A 24975-nucleotide genomic window follows, 5' to 3' on the forward strand; every position below is an offset into this window, starting at 1 on the left:
CTCTGCCATCGACTCTACGCCAGCTACTAGCTCAATGAAAGTAACGTGCTACGGTAAAGGTCCACCGTCGAGATTTATTATGGGTAGTTTACGCGGTGTGTGTCTATCGTGCGCGTTGAGTGATTTGTTGACGGGACGAGAAGAATTTTTAAATGACGAGAGAGTTTGGGGTAATTCTTGGAGTTGGTTTGAGTGTATTTTGGATCTGGGGTCGTTGAAAAGGATTTGGCTGCACGCACAGAGATTGGGAATTTGATATTTTCTGCTCTTTTTTTTCATTACTTAACGTATTTCAATGTTCCAGTGCTTGTGTGTGATTCAGGAAATTTTTTAAAGACGTATACTATTATTTTTGTCCTTATCGCTTCGTTTATTTCAATACCAAGTGTCAATAATAATTTAAATGTTCCAAATTGTTCTCGAGCGTTGACTTAAAACATTCCTTTTATATCCGTTTTCGTTTCAGTGGAATGAGAAAAGGAAAAAAGCGAGTTTACAAAAATAAATTCGATAATTACTACCGGCAACTTCCTCGATTGAAAATCAATTTGCACGATGATAAAAAACCTTGACACTTTCGCAGCTTCCAATTTGTAAAACGAAATAATTTCGCAAATTCGTGGCAAGGTAACCAAGCGCGATGGAAAAGCGGAGGAAGCATAGAAATGGACGTAAAGAGAATCGGTGTAATGCGCTTTCCCACGGCATGAAGCATCGGGGAAAGGCTACGAAATTATTTATCAATGTCGACGAGAATTTTACGGTTTAATGGCGCATTGTACGTTCACCGTGCCTGGTTATATCTGGCTTGTATATCGGCGAGGAAAATACGTTTTGTCGGATTTAAAGCGACGATTGTCATCGGCGAACACAGAGGTTACGACTCTTCCACTCGTGACTGCTCGCGTGACTATGAAATCACGGTCTTTAATGTCGTCGCAGTCATCTTCTTTGTTGAATCGCGAGGGCAAGATACCGAGAGGTCGCCTCTCATTGGATCGTCTCTTTCGTCCCGTCATCCAGTACTCGATCAATCGAATGACTCTTTCATCCGCTATCGAGTCGTACCGTGGTCGTCAATCTTCGTCGCGAAATCTCCATCGTTGCATGATAGGTAAATTCTAGATGTTTAAAGGTAGGCATTGTTTCTTTAAAATCAGAAAGCTTTTTAAGCTTCATGTATTACACACGAGACAAAAATAATTACAAGAATATTCAAGAGTGCTGTAAGATAAATATTGTCAGGTATACGATATTATACGATACGAATTGTGAACCGATAATGGTTTAACTTTGTTACGTACTTGCGTTTAATTATTTAATATGTTATGTATATATGTTTATACTCGCTAATTCTCTATCTATTTTTAGACGATCCAAAAAATTACAAGCAAAAATTCTTCTCGCACCATTTCCATCCAATGATCCGAGTTCCAATTCATTCCCCAAACTCGGAAGTCCCGAGAGAAGCCCCAGGTATCGAAGTTGAAAGAGCGTCGTGACTGCCTCCAGTCACGTCTGTTCTCCCGGAATCATAACAGTTAATTCTTATTTCAATCGCAACGTCGAATTTAATTTCTACGTAGAATCGCGTGCACCGGTCCCATTCGTGCTCTCGAAAGCCATTCCGGCAACTTGCTCCGAATCGCGTTGCAAGAATGGAGATTAATTCGCAGAGAACTTCCGACCGAAATCTGACGTTGATCTCTTACGTTCGTCGAAACATACAATTAAACCAATGTAATGAAAATATGCACGTAATTATCTTCTTCCGACTGGATAAAGAAAAAACAATTTTATATGTCACACGAATTTTCCCTATTTTTACATCTTTAAACCTTTCATGAAGTCGTAAACATTTACAGTCAAACGGAGAACGGTATAAACGTATTCAATTCCCCTAACAGCAACAACTTTTTACTCCTCCTACTACGTTTTTTTTTCTTTTTTTCTTCATTTTAAACGTCGAGACCTCGTTGTCCAACAAAGCCGAGCGAAATTTATCGGGTGGCTCGTTCGCCGCGCTTATCTTGCAAATCCACCGCGGCCACTCGTTCCTCGCGTACTTTCATCTCACGCGAATTGCTTCGCGTGATCGTTCGCGGCCGACGAAGTGAAAATCCTACATATCACGGGACGAAACTTCATCTGTTTTCACTTCCACCGGGGATCCTTTAATATTATACGATTATGATTTTCAACGATAAATCTTACGATAGAGATCCTCGTAACGAAACCACGCTGACGGTTCATACATTTCGTCGATGATCAATTTTACAGATGAATTTCACGCAGAATACAGATTGAACCTGATATTTTTCGAACTCGCCACGGAAGAGAAACCTTTTGAGCTCTTGTTATTCGATTCACGTTTTGTTTTATCAATGCAGCTTAGATAAATGCGTTTCTAACTGTACCTTCTTCCTCTGGTGAAAAAATGCAGAGATACGATGTTCCGGGAATTATATGGCATCGTACTAATTCTGATCGACAACGAAATTTCAATTATACAGGGTGGTTGGTAACTGGTGGTACAAGCGGAAAGGGGGTGATTGTACGCGAAAAAAGAAATCGAAATTATAGAATAAAAAATTTTTTTTAAATTTTTTTTTTTAATTTTTCCATCGAGACAACGATCTACAGTGAGATACGTTATAACGTACCGCACGCGTACCGAGCGAAAATTCAAAGTCGATTTTCTCGAAAACAAAGCCTCAAACGAAAAATTTTTATTCTATACTTTCGACTTCTTTTTTCGCGTAGAATCACCCCCTTTCCGCTTGTACCACCAGTTACCAACCACCCTGTATAATTGAAAATTTCCAACTATTTAAAAAAAATAATCAACGCCTTTCATTACTTTCTTAAAATTCCTTTGTCCGTGTAATCGATCAAAACATTGATGTAAAATTCTATAATTCCAATTTTTAAAGGCAAGGACGATAAGAAAATCTATTTTTCTGAAGACGAAGACATGGTACTGCAATTGCAAGGTACTTAATCTGTAAAACTCGAAAAGCACAATCGTGGTACCATCACAGACTCCTTTAAGGAAAAACGAAACTGTGTCACCGATATTAAAAATTCCAAATTATTAATCGTGGCTGGAAAGTGCGACAAAGTTCGATCACCGTTATTCGGCACGGATATGGCGGGAGAATGAGCAAAAAATCGCGATATGCAAGTTTGATGGGTGGATAGACTGGCGCCATCTATCAGGAGAAGTCAGCACCAAGGCAACCTCTTCCGCGTTTCATCAACAATGCAGTCGGGATCGTGATAGATCAACAGGGGATCCTCGAATATCACCGCTAACGAGAAAGTCATTGCAAATTTGTATGCAAATCGGGCGCACCGTGTACTATTAGCTCGTCTTTTCCAACTTCCCCTGTGCGAAATCGCGCGTTCGTCGTCAATTAAAAATCCAATTTCTCGCATCGATCACTGAACCACGATTGGTCGTGAAAATTGCTAAATTATAAAATACATAAGGGGCAAACGATTTTTACCAGTGAATTTAACCTCGCAAAAATGTCACTTTCTATGCGATACAAAAACATTCGATACAACGCACGACCTCGTTCCCACCCGAACCTTTGTAACGTGTGTACAGATAAAAAAAAAATTTTTTTTACTCGCTTACTCTTGTAATATCGACTTTAAATAGGCATTGTATATTATCGTATATTATTAAGTCTTAATAATAGAAAGATTAAGATTTCCCTATTCTTATTCTTCTTACCTATTAAATACGATAATTGATTGTTCTCACGATTATTGGTTCGCGTTACACTCGTGGGACAACGTGGGTCGAGGCGAGACCGCGTAGGATGACTAGAGACTCGCTTTTAAGTCTCGCACCTGGTATATTCGTTAACCGTCAATTGCTAATTTTTACCCGACAATTCTAAACACCAGCGACTCGAAACTTTCTGTCAAAAATAACGTGTCATCGTTCAGTTAACCCATATTCACGTAATAAGGTGTGCTTGCACGGGAAACGAGTTCAGCAGTACGTCTTGTCTCCAAAACCGCAAATTACAGGCGCAAGAGGGGAGAGCGCGTGAGCGATGAATCGCGACCGGGAATCGCCACGAGTCGACTCGCTCTTGGTAAAGAATGTGCACGGCCGAGCCGAAGCGCTATGATTCAATTACGGGGTAACCGGCATCACGATCACGTGTAAATCAAGATAAATCGCCGGTGTACTCGACTGTCCTGGTTCGACGATGTTGCGATATCGCTGCCGGATAGCAATCAAATTGTCAGACGCTCTAAGTGCGAATCCCACTTCTTCGTTGCTCTAAATATACGAGAGCAAAGAGAACGAGAGCCCGCCTTCAACTACCAAGCCTTTCTTCTTCCTTTTAATCTTTCCACTCTGTAGATCAATGCAGCGAGAGCAGGAAATATCGATACCAGGCGTCGATGATACGATCCTGGCATCCGCTCCAACCATCTTCAATCTTCTTTCTTATACCAGAGTTTGTTCGATGAACCGTTTTAGATTCATCCCTCGTTGGGCCTTGTTCGATTACTTAATTTACTCGATGTTAGGTTATGTCAAAGTCATGATATAGGGTGATTGTAAAATTGGTCAGCGATCGTGATATATAATCACGTTTCGAACAGTTGCAACAACAGAATCGACAGAGATACGGACATGTGGGCAAACAAAATTTCAATCGGAGACTTATTAGGAAGAGATGTTTGATCGATGCAATGATACTAAGTACGATCGTATCTATAAACAGAACTACTACTAATCTCATCTTTAAAGTTACGCTTAGATTAGATCATCGTGTGGTCGTAGTAATTTATGTCAGCCTTTTCAACACGGATATCTTTTTATAATTTCAGGAAGAAAGAACATGCACTTTCTTTCATTTACTTAATTTCTCAACATATGATATTTAACGTTAGAAACACTCTACGATATACATACATAGATTCGATAACGCGTTTCCAATAAATGGTTAGATCATGCATCGAGGGATTAAAATAGCACGCGATTAACAATGAGCGTGATGCGTGAAAAACGAGGCTCGTTATAATTTGCTTATATAATTCGCTCTCGAGTACGAAGATTTCAGATTAGGAACGCTACAACCTTAGATACTTTGAATATTCCGATTCCTAACGAAGAGTAAAATACGACAACTTTGGAAACGACTCGAAGGAAATTTCAATATACGTTGAGGAATTTGAAAATCAAACGCATAATTGTTATCACGAAACAAGGAATTTAAGTAATTACTCTCTATCTGTCGTTAAATCAACGCTGCAAACAATCCATAGATTTGAAGTTCTGTCAAAGATTTGCTCGTGGAAACATGCAAACGTTATTTTAATCCGATTTAATCGTAATGACTTTAGTTCGATCATCCATTGATTCCCCGTACACGGAGGATAAAAACACAGTAGAAAAACATTGTTCGCCATAGTAGAGAGTTCTCGAAGCGAGTTCCATTGGCAACATGAAGCGTTCGTTTGCACGTGCTATTGTGGCTGGGCGGTCGCGCGCACGTTTGATTGCGTCGAGGATCTTAATGAGGCGAGGAAGCTTCTTTCGCAATTGATTCGCGTCAGCCAACGTAATGCGTACTCTCTTACCATGGTTCGTCTTCTTTCCGGCTGATTTAAGAGGCACAATGTTGCGCACGCCAGGTGAGAAGAAAATACGCGACCGATAAATTTCATTATAAAGTTTTATCGACGTTTTTGTAATTGTCGTTCGATCGATAGCTTGGCTGGTTCTCTCCGCGCCAGCAAAGAAGTTAATTATCCTTTGCAACAAAAACAACCGATAAGCGTTTCCGTGTTGCTCGAAGAACTTTGAAGAGTTAATTAAAGGTATCTTGAAAATTGTAAGATTAACTGGGATTTATAGTACAATACAATAGCTCGCGAAACTATTTTAATACCTATCTTCGAAAACTGTGACGCGTGTATTGTGTGATTTTTGTATAAAACATTCTGAAATTTCATGACTATATTGCTGAAACTTGGAACTAATGTGAAAATGTACGTACAAGTCGGAGGATATTTATCGCAGGCATATATGTAATAAAAAATTAAGATCTCGTGTCTCGGTCCCAGTAAATGTCGAGGTTTACTAAATGCTTCAAAATATTTTATATAATACGTACAAGTTTTCTATGGTAAGCGTTCAAATAGTTTCGTGATCCAGTATATATCTCTAGTTTCAACTTCGCTGCAGAAAACAGAAGTAGACTAGTTTCATGTCACGAAGTTTCCACTGCATCGAGAAAATGCAACACGATCTACCTGGAACATTTTTCCAGCGACCGAGTCGTAGATCGGTATGAGAGATACGATTTGCGGCAGGCTGAAGTTTCTCAAGGCAGGGAATAATGGGAAAAATCGTTGTTTCAGCGAATGATGCGAGAATCAAAGAGCGGTTCGCAGGCTCGTAAGCGCCATGATCGGGTTTAGGTGGCGATTAAAGCGTTGCTCTCGAATTAATGGTAGAAAGGAATCGTATAATTCGACTCGACGAACTTGGAATTCGTTACATTAGGCGCGTCATTGTTTAACCAGCGATGATTAATCGCAACGGTTTATTCTGAGAAACCTCCGGGCTCTTCCTTTTGAAGACGGAAGTACACATCGAAATGCTAGATAGAGATCACGCTTTATAATGATCGTTCGTGATTCAAATATGAATACGATGATACGAACCTTTCAAAGAGTGAATCGACGGTACTATGTTCGAATGCTAAGTAGCTTCGTGGTAATCGTGATCTATTGCACCTAGGAAATCATTCAACGATAACAATAACCTATCCCGTTTAGCGTACATCGTTTATTAATCTGTAACTGCTATTGTTAGATCGAAGAACTTTAGACCATATAAACGTTGTTATAATTTCCCTCTTAGTTCTAGAACTGTCATCAACTACCTAACAACTTGTCATGCATAATTACATGTATTGTACATCGATGATTATAATCGAAGCGATACCGTGAAAATAAACAGATGTATACAGATCAGAAAGATCATAAGAGAATAAGTATTTTTCTTAATTTCCTAATTGTAATATCACTTCACGATTAAACACGTGAAAACATAAGTCGTTATGTTCGCTTTACCTAAGAATTTTTTTACAAAACATCGAACGTTTTTCCATATGAAACGAATATTCAAGAAGCATTGTGAGACGATAGATAAAGAAAGAATGCGATTCACACACCATCGATCATAATTATCCGATCTTGTCATCGCCATCATATGGTAGTTCTTTCAACTTGGAAGGTGGGAACGGATGGAATGAAAATTAAACTCATACTAAGAATCGTAACATCGGAATCTAATTCTCGATTAAAATGCCACTGGCCGCGTAACAATGCGACGGAAATGCATAATTCATCGATAGCGAGTCAGGATCCGCTCCACTAAACGGATAATCGTCTAACGAGGATGATCTTGCGGGGAACGCGACCGCGGCTAACCGAGCACCAGATATCGCCCCGATCTAAAGAGCTTTCGAATTAATACCTGGGTAATTGCGAATCTAATTAGAAGCGCGTGACACGAAGAAATTCGAGGAACGTCGAATAAATCAGTCGTTACCAGATGCTGTAACTGTCCAGCTAAGCTTGCGTTCGATGATTACGTAAGAAAAAAATTTAATAGCTTGTAGCGTTCTTGTCCTGAACATGCTTCGTTTGGAATGCAGAAACGCGATTAATGAAAAAAAAAAAAGTTATTTTTGTTAATCTTTTCGCTGTTCAACGAGCGTTCTTTAAATTTATAACAAGAATAGCGTTTCATAAGAGCGTAATAATTTAGAGAGATAAATTCAGGTGTAATTAATTAAAATAACCAGAATGAGACGTTAAGTTACCTGGATTCAAGCGACTTGAAACCATCTGACCAGCGTGAACTTGTCATTTAAGTTGAAATATCCTTTCAAGTTTCTATGCTCGTCCTCGTTAGTCAGGTCACTCGACTACAAGTCGCTTGTATTCAAATAGCTTGAAACCAACTTACTAACGCAAAACCAGTTATTTTACTCGACTTGAAAGGAACAATAGTTGCTACGTAATGTTATTCATAGTTTGTTAATGTTATTTCCACTTTCGCTTATATGTGTTCCTTGAATTGAGACCACTCGGTTTTACGCTGTCTATTTTCCATTAGGTCTCTATTTGCCATTAGATCTCTATTTGAGATCAGATTACGTGAAATATTTTATGATTGTAGATTGATCTTTATATATGCATGAATTAAGTCTCGATAACAGTCAGCGTTAATATTTAAACACCATTTCGCAAACATCAAATAAAGCTGGTATTAGGAACGAAACAATCTTAAAATATACTTCCTACAGACTTCAGATTCCTTAGAAGAGGACCATATCTGAACAATTCAACACCACGTTTTTCCTAAATTCCAAAAGTAGAATAGTTCAGTTTCAATGCCAGTGAATCATCATTCTCCGTCAGTCTCATAAAACCGAGACTAACCATTTGATTCAACCATTGTTTACCGGAACGCATTCCACTAAAATTACCCAACCAGCGATCGTTATCGACTTACACGATTCACGATCAGCAGCCAGATCGCGAAGGTGAAAGTTTCGTACGCGTTTTGAGCGCTCAATTACAATTTTACCCTTATCTCGAGGTATATTTGCAAACGAACGATCGATAATCGACTCGAACAACAGCCAACACATTACGGGTCGTCCTCGCGCTTTAATCGTAGCGTAACTGTACGCTTCACCCCCCTTCAATTAACAACCACCGTTATTATCGAATATTAATTGGCCAGGCGACGAGAGGCGTGTATTTTTTCGCGTTGCACGCGTCGAACAAAGACTTGTGCCATTTATCGAAACCTCCTATCGAACCGGATAAATAATTATGTAGGTAAACTCTTCCTGGCCGCGATAAATCTTACCATAACCGTGGCTCGCCATTCATTGTATCGTCGCGTTGTTGCGCCGCGGTATCAGCGACAAGCAGGAAGAATTTCTACGAGTTCCATTTCAGTCTGTTTCCGTATTTGCGGAAAGCGTATCGAAACACGTGGAGAAAGAGAGAAAGAGGGAAAGAGCGAGAGCGTAAGAGGGTGAGAGAGAAGGGAAGAAAGGCAGGGCCACGCGATACGCGTTAAACAAAAGGCGTGCTTATTAAAGAAACGAACGATCAGTGCCGATAATTCGTAACAATAGGCGAGAAACCTCTATTGTACATTGTTCCGATATGCTATCACTGTTTATCATCTGATTGATTTAGTGCGACGACGTGGATCGCGCGACGTGAAAGACGGAACGGATTAGATGCTTTAAAGAGCAGACAAAAAAGTAAGAAAAATGGAGATAAGAAGGGGGGACAAGAGTAACGAACCGCGTTAACGACGAAAAATACGAGCAACCGGAAGCGGGAAACGCGGAGACACAAACGCTCGTTCCGTTCACCGAAGAGAGTCTCTCGCGGCTGCTGCGCTTTCTTGTCGGCTAATGAGTCGGTATTTATTGCCTGACCTTTACCGGTATGTGTATCCTCGCGTTTCCTCCTCCTGCATTTCGTTCATTAACAGCCATTAATTCGTTTGAAATTAAATCTGTAATATTTGCCCGAGGATCCTTCGTACGAGGAATCTAGCAATCCTTATTGTTGCGTTAAACGAAAAACAGAAAGAGGGCAAAGTGGATACACACACCATGGCGGCGTTATCAATCGAAGGTTAAATAAATTGCAGGTTACAACTGGCTCACACCCTCCTATATTTTACGGAGCTTACACCGAAAACAGAGGTAGTCGCGTGGTAGCTGATCCCACGAGGGGAACAAAGATTGTAATCAAACGAGTAGATACCAAGCGACTCTTGATACTTTACGGTGGAACGTCGCGCGATGTATGTACACAGAAGCCAACTAAGGAACGAAGTGTTTCAATTTATCGCCGGTGCCACGACTCTCTGTACAGTTACTCGTGTGAACGCCGACTCTAATAACATTATAAATAAAGATACGAATCTCGTGCGCGCTTCTTCACCGTACGATGTCCCTACGCTGAAACGATACGGCATTCGTTTATCCTGACTCTTAAAAGACTTAGCCGTGCCTGGCGCGATCCACTGACAATTACGTGCCTATCTTGACTGATTACGGACTACATTGAAATCATTAAAGTTATCAATAGCTGTGTCAGTCCATCGAGATCTTCAAAGTTATTGGAATTATTAAAATCAAGGATAACATAGAACTTATCAAAGTCATGGCTAATCCCATTGCTTAAGTGACTCAAAAAAAAAATCGCTCTTTGAATGGTTCAATCACGAGTGACTCGTGATTATTATTCCTCGTTTCGAATGCAACGAGTCTGAAACATCTAATATTTCACTACACATATTCCGAATAGCCTGTACATCGTGTCTAGCGAGCATACAATCGGCGGAGCCACGTTTCACATCGCGGGAAAGGTCAACATCCAGATCGAAGATAGAAGCTGAGATGTTTACAGCTATTATCATCTAGTTTGCCCGCGGTGGAACACAAATACAAATTTAATACCGATCAATCATGGACGACGTACTAGACTGACCTCGCCCAACGTTTATACACGAATCTCTTAGTGAAAGCGATAGACCGTTACGTTACCCCGCTACGGATGTAATAATTATTCAAAAGTGGCGGTGTTCTCGTGTTTTACCGCACGATAGGATCACTATGCCGGAAGAGACGTTCGGACAATATTAGTTATCGTTAAGTGATCGATGGAACTCGTGCATTTTTCCACGAAAACAACCCCTCGCTCCAACACAATCGTCGAGACTTTCGCAAAAGCTCTTGTCCCGCTAAGAAATCACGTTACGAACTTGCCGCCTCCTGACTTTACGCAATAACTTCCGGACAATCGATAATGCTCCGGTGCATCCTCGCTGGTCTACTTAGTTTACGGTTCCCGACACATGGAACATCGACGTTGCTGAAAAACGGTAAATACCTCTGCGGTTGGCCTGGTTTCGATTCTCACGCGGAATTTGTGATCACCTTCGAACAAACTCGTAAATCTTCGATCTTTCACGTAAGGATGATAACGAGGCTGGTAAACGTTTCTTCGATAGTCGTATTGACTAACAAGCGATCTTTATGCATAAACGTTTAAAAATCTCACGGTGCACGGTAGATGCAGCGAATTTTTACTTCCGATGAATTTATTTATTGATATAGGATACGAATGCGTGACAACGAAGAGAATTTTCTCACCCTTGTAGTCGTTAGGTTCAACGTATCTCGAACGTCGAGCTCTTCCGCCGATCTTCTCAATGGTGAAAGAAGCCTCATTCTGATCGTTCGAACGAGACATCTCCAGCGACGAAAACGAGGAAATCGTAGCATGAATTTCACGGCTATCAAACGCGTAAAGCAAATAACGAGACAGGAACTGTCTCACGCTCTCGTCGCGACAAAATCCATTGTGGAAAAATTAATATTAATCAAGGTGGATGCCGGCGTAGTTTGTATGCAGATGGGGGATTCGGTACGCGTGCAACAGAAAGTCCGAGTAATTACACCGTCGCCTCGCGGAGCAGAACTGAAAGTGCCCGCTGAGTGTTCGATGCACGAACCGTATACCAACCAAATGGGGGAAAATGAAATTTGAATATTTCAATTACCTAAATTCTTTCGTACATGTAAGAATACTTTCATCTATTAACGTTATTAATGAATGGAAATATACGATAAAATGTAGAGTTTATTGCTCTAAATCTCTCCAAAAATAATTTCCAACTAAAACACGCTATTGTCTCTTTATGTTATAATAGTTGGCTAAAACTGAAGCGATATAAGTTAATAGAAGTAACGTAAATATTAAAAATCCTTGCACATTTCTCATGTTTGATACCAGTAATTTTGACTAGTTAAATCATACTAGTAATAATGACTAGTTTGACTAGTAATAATCATATAAAACTATCGAAAGAAAACTTGCAAAAAATATCGAAGCTCTGTCTCGCGAATCACACTTGATCTTACTAAGCTTCTATACACCTCTATCCCAAGAAGTTTCCTGTCTAAATTCTTGAATCTTCTACCTAAATACGATCTCACGATAGCAAATTAATTGCATGTATTTCTGCAACGTATTGCGTGAACGATATAATTAACGGCACACCGTAAAAAACCGCAACCGAACGGACGGTTGCGTGAGTCACTTTCATTCGCGTTGGCGCGCCAAGCGCGCGAATTAAATTGAAACGCGCGAATGCGCGCGCCTGCGCGGATAGATGCGCGAGAGACGAACGCGCCGCACATTCAAAATTTGTCGACCTTCGCGCGTATACTCAAACTACGCGTTGCGCAAGTGAAGATTGGCGCGGTCTAACTGACAAATAATCCGATAACAATACACAAGTTTCGGTAGTTTATCGGTAGATCTTTTATTTACCGGGCGGATTTATTCCTTTCTCGTTGTGACCGAATTTACGCTCCGCTATCTTGAGTAAAGAAAGTAAGATAAATACCATCTTCGATTTTCCAAATGGATAGAAGTTACGAGTCATATTTTGCTAGTTCCTTTGTGATATTTATTTACCGAGGCGTGAATAAACCGAAATAACTTTGTTATCGAGTGTTCGTTGTTCTTATCTTGTTAGAGAAATGTCAGAAGACAACGGTTTAAAATCATATCTCAATGTTTTCGAAGCAGAGAACACAGAATCTTATGTCACCCGTAGAATAATACAAAGTCGTGTTAGTTATCACAGACGTGAAATTAGGTCTAGAAAGATTAATTTCAAAGTGAGCTAACAAGGTTGTCCTATCTTCACGGAGATAAATTACAAAAACCATGTAAATCTCTAAAAACGTTTGTCTTGCTCAAATACGTGTAACTCCAAACATCTATCCGTATCTATGAATCAATTAACGATATAATTATACAGCGAGCAACAGGAAAAAGATCTAACTCCATCAATCTTATTGAAACAGCCTAAACATAGCCTTCTATCGAGGAAACGAGCCTTCGAGCACTCGCGTCCGCTTCACACCCCTTCAGCTCTCTTCGAACTCATTACAAAGCGTGGCCGGTAACATAATTCATTGGAACAATAACGTACCTTGGCCCGGCTGGTATTCGAGAGCACGAAGAGAGAAAGAAAGGGAGAACACGTAACTGAATGCTCTTTTATCGTACTAATTTAAATTTTTATACGTAGCCGCGGCCAGGGGAGAGAAGGAGCCCGGGAATCTTTTGTGCGTCGTCGTCGACTGCTAAGCAACTATCATCAATTATCCTCCGACATTGGCAGCGCGCGGCTCGTGGCACATCTCGAGCTGTTCTCGATAGAGCCTCGAAGAGCTGGGAGAGACGACGCTCTTTCTATCCTTCGAGACTCACGAGCGTTCACCTCACGCCGACACGAGAGAACCGGAGTGGGCCGGCTCGCGACGGTACAGATTCTCTCGACACAATGCCCATTCCTGCCGTGAAATTGTCTTAATTGTGATTAAAGTTTTTGTCAGTCGACGCCGGATGTTCCTGTGTATGCACGAGGATAGAGAAGGAACTAGGTTTCTCCCGAGACACGAACAAAGCCCGCGACACTCTAGATTCTTATCGAATACTGGATTTCCTACGTATACTTCGTAAGTATTAGGACACATATTTTATACGAAGCGCGACAATTGAATCGTCGAAAAGGCAAATTAATCAACTCCGCTTTTTATTCAAGTTAGCAATTTTACAATAGAATTCAATAGCTCAAAAAAAAATTTTATTTTCATAAAATTATTTACCAGAAATAGAGAAAGCGTAAATAACCGTAAATTCTAAGATAAATTTTTAGAAACAATGTTTGTAATTGTCATTCGTCTATGCGATTTAATTTGTGGAGTTGGTCAACGTGATTTCTAAGCGTCCCAAAACTGTTCATTCCATTTCGTCTGTCTTACTAAATTAAGTCGTTGAAACTCAACAATGTTCGCCTTACGCACGTCCCCATTACTTTATTACATTTGCCAAGTATAATCAGGTTGATGACGTTGCTCCATAGATCATTTGTCGCGTCCTTCGTGTTGAATAATTTGATTCGATTTGAGAGCGCGGTTAGACACATTGATGGTGTGGAGAGATTGTAAGAAAAAGTACGAATTCTTTCCGCGATACGTCAACGTACGAGGTTTTCTGGATCTTGATAGCCGAGAGCTGTTGCAGTCGATGCTCGTTAAGGAAAACGTTTCCGGTATTTCGCAAGCGCTATAGCCAACTTTGTCGGACGACTAAAGACATTGTAATAGCGAGATATATAGGGTAACCGTGTCCTTACATTTTAATAGAGCTCATTGAAGAGACTAGATTACCTTTCAGATGTCTTTTATAAACTTAACCGCGAATACTATATATATATAATACTAATTATGTGCTTTTTATCGCGACATCCTTGAATCTGACTGAAAATGTAACCGTTAACTCAACTATATCGTATAATACAAACTATACATATTATACATCGCTATACCTACTACTATAGTTAACCCTTAACTCAAATAACACACGATGCCAAATGTCTCGATAATTTTCTGTTGAGGTTTTATGTATCTCGGAATAGAGAGAACAAACACGTGGATGAATGTATTATAGGATTTCTTTATCAAAAATGTTAGAAATTAAGATTTCCGGTGGTTTCTATCCTATATGATAATTTATTGATAGATGGATATATTACAGTGGATTAAACAGAAAAAGATGACTATTTAACTTGAACTTTCGATTAACGATTCTTCACCCTCCGGTGGCTAACTGAACATCAACGGCTGCGGTGCCGAAATATATCAATGGCCGTTAGGCTTATCGAAGTTTTCCAACCATTTCGGCTTGTCGACATTTGCGCTTTATCGTCGACATTGTCTGTACGTTGGCGATTTTTTCGCGGTACTATAATAGAGACCAAAGAAGCCGCTGTAAAGAGAATCGTTGTGCCAAAAACTAAACACTAGAGAAGATGTAGTTTTCCTAGAAGTCAGACCCACTTCAACATTTTCAATTATACAGGGTGGTTGGTAACTGGTGGTACAAGCGGAAAGGGGGTGATTCTATGCGAAAAAAGAAGTCGAAAATATAGAATAAAAATTAAAAAAAAATTTTTTTTTTTAATTTTCCCATCGAGACAACGATCTAAAGTGAGATCCGTTATAACGTACCGCACGCGTACCGAGCGAAAATTCAAAGTCGATTTTCTAGAAAACAAAGCCTCAAACGAAAAATTTGTATTCTATATATTCGACTTCTTTTTTCGCGTAGATTCACCCCCTTTCCGCTTGTACCACCAGTTACCAACCACCCTGTATATAACTGCGGCAAGTCAATATATTTCTATTAAACCATACCAGTTAAGGATACAAAAAACGATCCGAAATCTGGTAGATAGCTCCTATCTGAAGTTTTATTTCTTTTCTCAAGTCTCCCCAAACTTCAAAATTGTTCTTCCGACACGATAAACATCATACTTCCTATTCGCGAAATAATAACCCGGTTGAAACGAAAATTCAACGATTCATCAAAATTCGTGGTACTTGACTTTTTCTGGCTGTACGAGCTCACCTGAATGTCGCGTCAGAGGAACGAAGCGTCGTCTAGCGGCACAATGACGATATTTAATAGAAGCAACGAAGCGTGAAGCAACGAAGCGGCTCGCGATAAAAGAACGGCGGAAGGGGTGGGGGAAGGGCACGTGTTTCGTTTTTTCGATGGAATTTGCATAGTACCTTTCTCTGGTCCTCACGAACGGGGCAAGTCGGCCGTCTAGAAGTGCGCTCGATTAATTAGCGGCGAAAGTAAGTGAAATTGCACACGGTGCATTGTGGCAGGCGCATCCCTGCACGACGCTAACCGCGTCCAGGTGCCGCACTCTCCAGCCAAGGCGGAATGTCGACCCGCTATTTTTCTCGGTTAATCATAATCACTTATGTAGGTCACGTGAAAATACGAATAACGTTCCTCGCTCTATATAATCACTTCGTTCCCAGATCAAACTCTTCGACTCGAGACTGTTTGACGAGAGCGATATTCGAACCTCTTAGAAGCCTCGCCGATCAACTCCACGTTTTAGTAATTCCTTAATTTTGTTACATAAATATGCGATTAATATTTAGTTCCCGAGAAAGAAATGACTTACTGCCATAAGCCAATTTATTATATTATTTATTTTATATTATTTCTACATTTCTATCATAGTAACCTTACTTCTATTCATAGAAAATGCTAACATCGTTTCGTAAAAAAAGGCTCTGGCGAAACCTGTATATTACTCATATTTTACACGAAATGGTTAGTTTCGAAGGTGTCACGATTCGAACCAATAACTAGCCTAAGATAACGTGGCGGGAGTCTATGAAAATTTTCTGCCGTTTCCAAGACGATGAACGTAAGTAACTAAGTAAAGTCGGTAATGTTGACCGAAGCGAAGCGTTCGGTCGTAAAGTTAAGATACATGTGTATGTTTTCAGAAAATTTGTAGACACACGAAGTTTTAGGGCGTCGCGTTAGAACAACGTTAAATATGTGCCGAGTAATAAATCCGTGTCAATGTACATAAACGTAGGCTTGCCAACGTGGCTTCGAAATCACGGCGTCATAGTTCCGACAGGAATCGCTGTCGAGTGAAAATTAGCTTCTTCAGTCGTGGCAAAGAGATTTCGTAAGAAATATGTACGTTAATACATATTAAACAAGGGGTTCGTGCGATTAAACCGGGGACAAACGTTTTTCTGACGATCCGCGAGCAGCGACCGTGTAACCTAAGCATATACGCCAAGAACGAACAATGATATCATCGATCTTGCTTCATATAGTATGAGAGTCTTTCGAGAAGAAAACAGTATCGTACGATGGAACGTAGCTCGTTTCGTTTCTATTTAATTTCAGGGACGATGAATGAGCGCCTCGAACGTAACATAATAAGATCCACGCGGAAGAGGATGTACGTGATAGCGTTTTAACCGAATTAAGAGAACGTACAGGATGTTATAGAAAAAAATGATCTAGATCTTCGTAAGCCTATAGCTATCGCCAAGAGGAGTAAAATATGTTCGTTAAACGGAGATCCTAAAATCAAGCAAATATTTTTCTCGGAACGTACTATAAATCTCCACACAAAGTCTTTCAGCCTATTTTTATAACACCTTATATAACTGAAAACAAGTATAATATTAGGAAGAGAACGGAGAGAAGCTCGTTCGTTCAACTGCAACATCGTATCTCACATGGCTGATCCGATTTGCAACGGCCATGAACGTTAACAATAGCGATTAAAGAGTCATCGATCAATCTGTCCGCCTACATTCGTTCAAAGCAAACATTCTTCTCGGTGTTTCCACTTTCGATTCAAGTACGCCGTTCGATAATGGAACAAATTATTTCCGATAAAACGAAGAAGTTGAAGAGCGTGGGCAAGAGCCGATACGAACGAAGCAAATTAAATTAACACTGCTAGGAAAGAAAACAACGATTTGATTACCGACGCCACCGAAGTCTCCTCCTTTTCTTCTTGTTTCTTGTTCCGATCCGCGGTCGTGACTGCGAACCACGATACGAGATGTGCAAAACATTGCGATAGCGCGAGTAACGGGAGAAAATGCTGCGTTAACGAGTTTCAGATAAAACTGCCTTTGAATCGCAACGATTTTCAACGTCGTTTCCATCAGCCTCCGAGGCCGATCAACGCGAGTAAAAGTCTTTAAGAATTTATTAACTTTCTTTGATACTCTTCCTCGCTCCGAGAGAAAGAGTTTCTATTTTATACACATATGGAAATATGTGTAATTCAAGTAATTCTCGAACGCGTACCTACAAAGCGCTTCAAACGCGCAATTCAAATCCACGTATACGCATACAAGCTATCTATTGTAAAGCTATATCTATTGGTACGAAATTTTAGTTAATGCTCGATTATCTGATCGCGAATTCCTATTATGCGAACGAAGGATGATAGGTAATGGAGAAAATTGGCCAACTTCCATCATACGAACTTCAGTCGCATAAATTGTTTCTCCCCCGACAAGTTCAATACATGAAGGGCCACAGTGCTCTCTCTCTCTCTCTCTCTCTCTCTCTCTCTCTTACATCCTCGATATTCCACGCAATTGTCAAGAACGATAATGACAATAGAGGGCGATCGTCTTCGAGAAAAAGCTTAAAACGTACGGCGGCGAAAATCGAAATAGATCAACACACCCACGCGACGATGTCCCGCTCCGGAGTTGCTGGTAAGCACGATAAAACGGGGAAACGGTTCACGCCGGTTTCGCGAGTTGTTCGAGGGCCAGACGAGGACAGATAACGAGATATAGGGATGGGAGAGGGGTGGTCGGCCGTATTTATCACTCTGAGATCCCGAAGAGCGCACAATGCAAGGCGAGAGAGAAGAAAAGAGAGGTGAACAGAGCGGTTCGCCAGGCTGTGGAACGAGACGCGATGTAGTGCAGGTAGATTTATGGAAGGTGGGAGGGAAGAGAGAAAGAGAGACTCTGTGTGTTTGTGTCGCAGGTCAGCCGCGGTTCACGGTCACGGGGACCAACCGCTGGACTAACCTAACGTAACCTGACTCGGCGACCGCAAACTGAATTGCACCCCGTCCGCCCCTCGACATCCCCTAGTCCACCCTAACCCCCCGGTTTCCGACCGCCTACCGCTCCTTTCTTTCCTCTCGAACCGATCTTCGTCTCTACACGTTGCTACTCTTCCATTCGTCTACCCTAGCTGTACTCGCGAACCTCCCACCTCCTCCAGCGGACCGATTCGTTTAATTTATTAAGATGCTGACTCCCCCTCCGCCCCCCTTCCCTCGAGCCACCGACCCGGGACTTTGCAAAAGCGCCGTCCCTTTTTTTCTCTCTCCCTCTCGATAATTACAATACGAGAGCCGAGTTCTAGGAAACAGACTGACTGCGAGTCGACGCTGTTCTCGAGACGCGATGAGTTCTTGCGACGATTCGTAGAGTCGGATTTGAATTCGCTGGATTCTTCGTGTGGAGCAGGGGGTGAAGATTGACGTAGACATAAATCGGATGAATTGGAGAGCTGTTAACATTAGAAACGATATTATCGGGTTTCTAATTTTAACCCTTGACACATTCAGTGCCGTGTGAATCTAATAATAGATACACGTTAAACTTTCCATTCACACCATTGATGTCCCCAGCGCGTACAAAAGTGACGATGCGTCTCCCTGGTGGTGAGCCTGAGTTATAATTTGATCCTCATTTAAACTTAATATGTACTATTGTGTAAAACTTTGCTAATGATATTAATCCAATTCTAGCGATAGATATTAGCATTATTTCACTTGAAGCATCTCAACGATTTTCAATTAGATCCACAATTATAACATAATTTCAGAGATTTAAACTTTTGACCGTAGTGTCTCAGAACTACCGAAGAATTAAAGTACTCCCATTTCACTCTAGTACCTACTCGTTCACCTAAACGCAGTTCAATTTTAATGTTTAAGAAGTTGGTTAAAATCCATTACAACGACGGGAATCGAAATATACGACTGACTGTATAATCGGAATATCTACATACTTATTCCACCGAGACTTACCGCTCGATGCGAACCCCCGTTACATCAGGGTATAACAATCGTTTGCATAACCGTGCGGTGGATCTCCGTGCTTACGCATCAAAGTAATCCAATCCGACAAGTCGTAAATTGCGCGCACCCCCAACCCAAACGTGTTTCCCTTCCGCTGTACGAAATTTATTAACAGGGCGTGTCTATAGGTACGGTACACAGACCAGCCATCTTTTTCCTGATTGATTAACACATCTTGCTGGATCTGCCGTGTTCATTGCTAACCCGTGTTTAGCGATAAAATTTAATAAAAAGATCTGTCGAAAAATTAGACGCGGTCGTATTGTTTATCAATTAAACAACAAGTATCGATAATTGAGCAGACACGAAGGAAAAAAGCGTAGAAATGGGAGATCCAGTCCTCGTTACGCTGCGAACGGCGAACGAATCCTACTTCGATGAAAAATCAATGAACCAATGAATTGTGCACGCAGCCGATCGATCATGATGATGATCGAGATAACGATATTCATCTTGTAATATACAATGTATATTATAGGACTTACAGGCCATAAATAAATAATAACAATAATGATATATCGATAGAAATCGACAACGCGGCCGGCACGAAACGGTACAGAAAGAAATTAGAACTGCTACTCCGGCTCCTACGGCAATTATCCAATTACCGTGTTCGCATTAGCTACAGTTGCAACGTCTAATAATTGCACCTTCGTTCTGGTAAAACGTTCGAACGTGGAACGACCTCACCGGTAAGTCGCGATACAATGCGCGCGCAACCAACGATTCAGCTAATCGAAAATCGAGGGAAAATTGAATTATTTTGGACAGTATTTCGATAGAAATATCTAGCGGCCATGAAACTGAAACATTCTATATTGAGTTCCTTTCCTTTTATTAAGCTTCAACAACCATGCAACGAATTTACGTCTTATTAATGGTTCCGAACGTAAACCCTTATATGTATAACTTTGTTGGAAGTATTCTGTGCTTTCGGTCGAAAGAGTTACGAGGAGAAAAAAAAGATCGATACTGTCGGTAGGTGGTAATTTTCATACCAAGTACGGTTTCCGGTCGGCTCGTTGCATAACGTATTCAATGGCTACCGCAATTACAGCGGCCGTTTGACGCGAAGCGCGGCTAAGTTCGGTCATAAAATCCTGACCTTGAGAATTACGATGCAACGTTCGTACGTTTACTTCTCGCCGGTGCTGTCGATGGAAACCCATCCCAAACGGCGGTTTTGCTTCGTTCGGACAAATCATTTGCATCGTGAACAACCATACGCCCGCGCGTAAACTAAACTACGCGCGTACGGCGCCAAATTACGAAGTACAAAGCGTGCAACACTTACAGGCAGATTCCTGAGCCCCAGCCGCACCTTCGAGTACTTCTTCATAAAGACCCGCCAGAGCACGTAAGCCATGACGATTATCCAACTTCCGATTCACTCGTAAGGTTATCTTCGAGATTATTCCGTCACCTTTCACACTTTGTCACCGTTTCACGTAAAAATTTCAAAGATTAACACCATCAGCGTCCGGATTCGCAAACGTCCGTCCATGATACGATCGTTCGATTATCGAAATTACTCCGCATCTCGATCTCGAATCGGTCGTGGGATAATGGCGGGAACACGATTGCGCGGTAAAAAGTCGATATCGAATTCGAAAGTGGTTCGTCTATGGCGCCACTTTTCCCGCGTGAAACAACCCCGCGACCGTTTAACCTTAACCAATGATACTTACTTTGTACAAGGTTCTCGTATTAGCTCGGCGAAGAAAAGGGAGGAGAGAATCGTCGAGCAGAAAAATAACGAAACGTGTCTCGCGTACGTTACAAGAGGAAGCAACACATCTCGCGTACAAATTGATGCGACAATCTTCATGCCGTTCCGATAATGAGCGACTGGATAAAGCACCATTCACTTCTAAAGGAACAGTATGTATTTTTCTACTCAAACGTTCCCAAGATTTCACTATTTTCTGATAGAGAAAAACATAACCATGATTTGACCTCGTAACACGTTTTTATAAAACACCTCTCTATTCCCGTATCTGATATTACATTCATTTTACGATAATTTTCCGTATACAAAGAATTCGCGTTTTCTCTAGCCGTCACGAAAAATAAATGAACGCGATCCATGCATTAACAGAAAAATGCAGAACAGCGAAAGCTGATAATCTTCGAATCGGCGCAATTCGATCTCTTGCATAATTCATTATAATGTCCCGATTGTAATTGCGTCCGGCCATGCACGCCACCAATACTATCGACACGCACGGTATGATCGATAAACATCAAAGCCAGTGTTCACTCGGTCGATCGAAATCGCCGCTGCGCGTATTCGTTGATTTATACGAAACCACGGTACGGCATCCGATTCAACACATATATATAATCACGTGTCAGGGGATAAACTTAACCTTGAAATCCTTCGTTTTTGCAGGAAAGATGCACGCCTGTACACAGGTGAAAATGAATCAGTTGCACGCAGTGTCACGAGAAATGTCGTCAGACCAGAATACAAGGAAGCGACTGTCATGATTTAATCGACGAACCAATGAGACTTTCTGTCGTCCTCGAAGGATATAAACACTCTCGAAACTACGCTCTGTACGAGAGGTAACTCCAAAGGAAAATCACACAAGACTACGATGGCAACGTTCGACAATTAGGACGCTTGCAATCACTGAGATTCCGTCGAAAGTTTTTGTTGGTATTGATACAGCAGGATGCACGAGGATTTTGAACGAACGACGCGCGTCAAAACACCCGTATGCCTGACGGCTCTCGCTGCCGAGATATAACTGACACGACACACGCAACTACCTACTCTCGCGCTCGAACCGTGGAACGATGAAACGGAACGTTCGGAACGCCGGAACTACGGAACGATATATACCTGAATCGCGTTTCAGCGCAACTTTAGGCGTGTCTTTAACCACCCGACACCACGTTTAATGGAAATAGAGGGTGTGCTCCTGAGGTCTATGTCCCTGAAATCTCGAGTTCGCTGAACTCTGGTATCATGGTGCTTTTATTTATACTTTTATTTTATGTTGCTTAATATTAATCCATCTTAATCCCTAAACACTTCAATTTAAAATGTATCAAATATTTGAAATATCGTAGTTTGGCAGTATTATAAGGACGAGTGCCACGATTTAATCAATAAATCGATACTATAACTTAATGTAATTTGCCTTAATATCTGTATTGATTTATAAATTCATGTTTAAGGAATATTTCCATTTCGAAGAAGATGCCAGGCACCATGGTTGGTAACACGCCATAAAGACACCACTAACAGCTGTTTGTCACGCAAAAAAGAAGAAACAAAAAAGAAATCATTCATGGTAATACTGACATCTGCCGAGGCATATAGGCGGTAAACAACTCAGACTCTTTACCATTTAATTACTATACCGTATAATTCTACTATTAGTTATTAATCAAGAAACACAGCGATTTTAAATTAACTTTTTCCTCTATTTCTTTACGTTATTCCGCGAATAACGTTTTCAGGACGAACGTCGTTTTCATAAATCGTATGCGACGCTTAACAGAAAGGTTAATTTCTTAAGAAACGATCTTTGTTCCCCGCCGTGACATCGTAAACCGGTGACGCGAATGGTTTGGAGGGAGTTGAAGGAGAAATGGAAAAAAACGGGCGTTTAAAAAGCAATATAACGCGAGCCGGTCGTAATGGAGGAAAGAGTTAAAACGAATCAGCGTGTCTCACGGCGCAGCCAAAACAAACAGAGCTAAACAAGCGGAAGGCTCGATGCCCCCGCTCCACACGTGCCCTCTCCTGTTTACATTCGTTTGTTTTCACTTCAATGCTGGCCAACTCGACTTCCCATTCGCTGCTGCACATTACGCGACTGTATTACCATCCCTATACATTACACATCCGGGCCGTTTGATTTATCAGCCGATAAAACGTTTTCAAGGCACTCTTGTTAACGAGACCTAATCGCCGATACAATTAGGACAGATAAAAATGCACCCGTTATTGACTTTCGCAATAGCTATCTCGATTCTCGTTACAGCATCGATGTTTTTTCCCTGTTTCCTTACGTCTGACGTTAATACCGCGTGTATCCCGCAGCGTAAGTGACGTTAAAATGCGAACATTTCCGACTGCTAATGATATGTTTCGCGAGACGAACGTAAAGGAAAAAAAGAAGAGGCAGAGAGATTGGCGATAAATTTTCAGAGTCGTTGAACGATTCTGTGCTCGATCGGGCGTGGAAAAATTAAAGGAATATCGCGAAACGTGACACGAAACGCTACAAACCGCGATAATTCTTCGAATGCCTCCAATAATTCCCTCTTTAAATTCCAGATACGCGCGAGAACGAAACGGCAGAAGAACGTATATAACGGCGAAGGGCGAAAAGAAATATGGAGAACTGCTCGGAGAGCTGGTAGACGGCGCATAAAAAATGCCAAATGTTTCGGGATGTAGGAGGCAACGCGAACCTCGTCGACGCCATTAACTCTTGAATTTTTAATACGTGAACGTGCAGCCCTTGCGTATCATGAATTCTGCCTTGAAACACGGCGACATGCTTGAAACATCGAACATCGAACGTCGAGCCACGCGTTTGTTCGATCGTCGACTGAAAAGGGAACCGCTTACGACGAAGAAACACACCCCAGCAAAATGGTTCTCTTTCGCGATTAGCGCCGGTGTCACGGCACTTCCGCTGTGTCTGTACCTCGCGCCACATCCTATCGCCTTTTACTTCTTCCCTTCTTTAATATTCAGCCACCGTCCTCGTAACCTACGTCGTGCCGCCACGCCGCCAGACACACGTAAATACGCGTACCTCACAAATATATCGCGCATGTGTGCAACGTGTTATCCTCTGTGCGTGTCACTATGCGCCTGTTCGCAGCATATGCATACAAGCGTGCATTCTCTGCGAGACAATGGGCGTGCCCACCTCACGTGACTGGCACGTGAGCACCCTTAAAAAGGGCCCTCGGTTCCTGACGTTCATTCATACTGGTCTGCCTGTTTCGTGGTCGACACTGATGACCCTACACCGCGCGTCGGAAAGTCAAGAAGAATCGAACGACAGAAAGAGCAGAAAACCGCTGTTTAACCGTGTACCATTCAGAGACGGTTTTCGTGAGTCTTGCAGGTGCGCGGACGATTACACCGTGCAAACTATGCGTCACCGTAACAATGTCCTTTGCTCGACAGCTTCAACCGCTGCCCGACAGGAGTACCCTGCCGGGACAGGAGAATAATCCGTGGAACGAATGCAGTGAACTTGTTACTTAAATAAGCCGTGAAAGATGGAATGTGTTTGGATAAAGGTAAATAAACGCGTCTTGTGCACCGAGTACAATGACCTTTCGTACTTCTGAATTCGTATTTATTCAACCAT

The 24975-nt window shown here is 41.5% G+C and overlaps 1 protein-coding gene and 1 long non-coding RNA gene across 3 annotated transcripts in view; one reads left to right on the top strand and one right to left on the bottom strand.

Moving 5' to 3' along the window:
• LOC117204583 overlaps positions 1-22036 on the bottom strand; it is a 305110-nt gene extending 283074 nt beyond the window's left edge. For both annotated transcript variants that reach the window (XM_033442133.1, XM_033442131.1), the window contains exon 1: positions 20922-22036. In XM_033442133.1, coding sequence (XP_033298024.1) covers positions 20922-20993 — 72 coding nt within the window. In that variant the 5' untranslated portion in view covers positions 20994-22036. The remainder of the gene's footprint in view (positions 1-20921) is intronic.
• Positions 22037-22826: 790 nt separating this feature from the next.
• LOC117204469 lies at positions 22827-24956 on the top strand. Its single transcript, XR_004487095.1, has 2 exons — positions 22827-22961; positions 23922-24956. It is a non-coding gene; the product is annotated as an uncharacterized LOC117204469 (long non-coding RNA).
• Positions 24957-24975: the final 19 nt, after the last annotated feature.

The sequence above is a fragment of the Bombus bifarius genome, unplaced genomic scaffold (genome assembly GCF_011952205.1).
Source record: "Bombus bifarius isolate JDL3187 unplaced genomic scaffold, Bbif_JDL3187 scf7180000007978, whole genome shotgun sequence".
In the NCBI taxonomy this organism is placed as follows: Eukaryota; Metazoa; Arthropoda; class Insecta; order Hymenoptera; family Apidae; genus Bombus; species Bombus bifarius.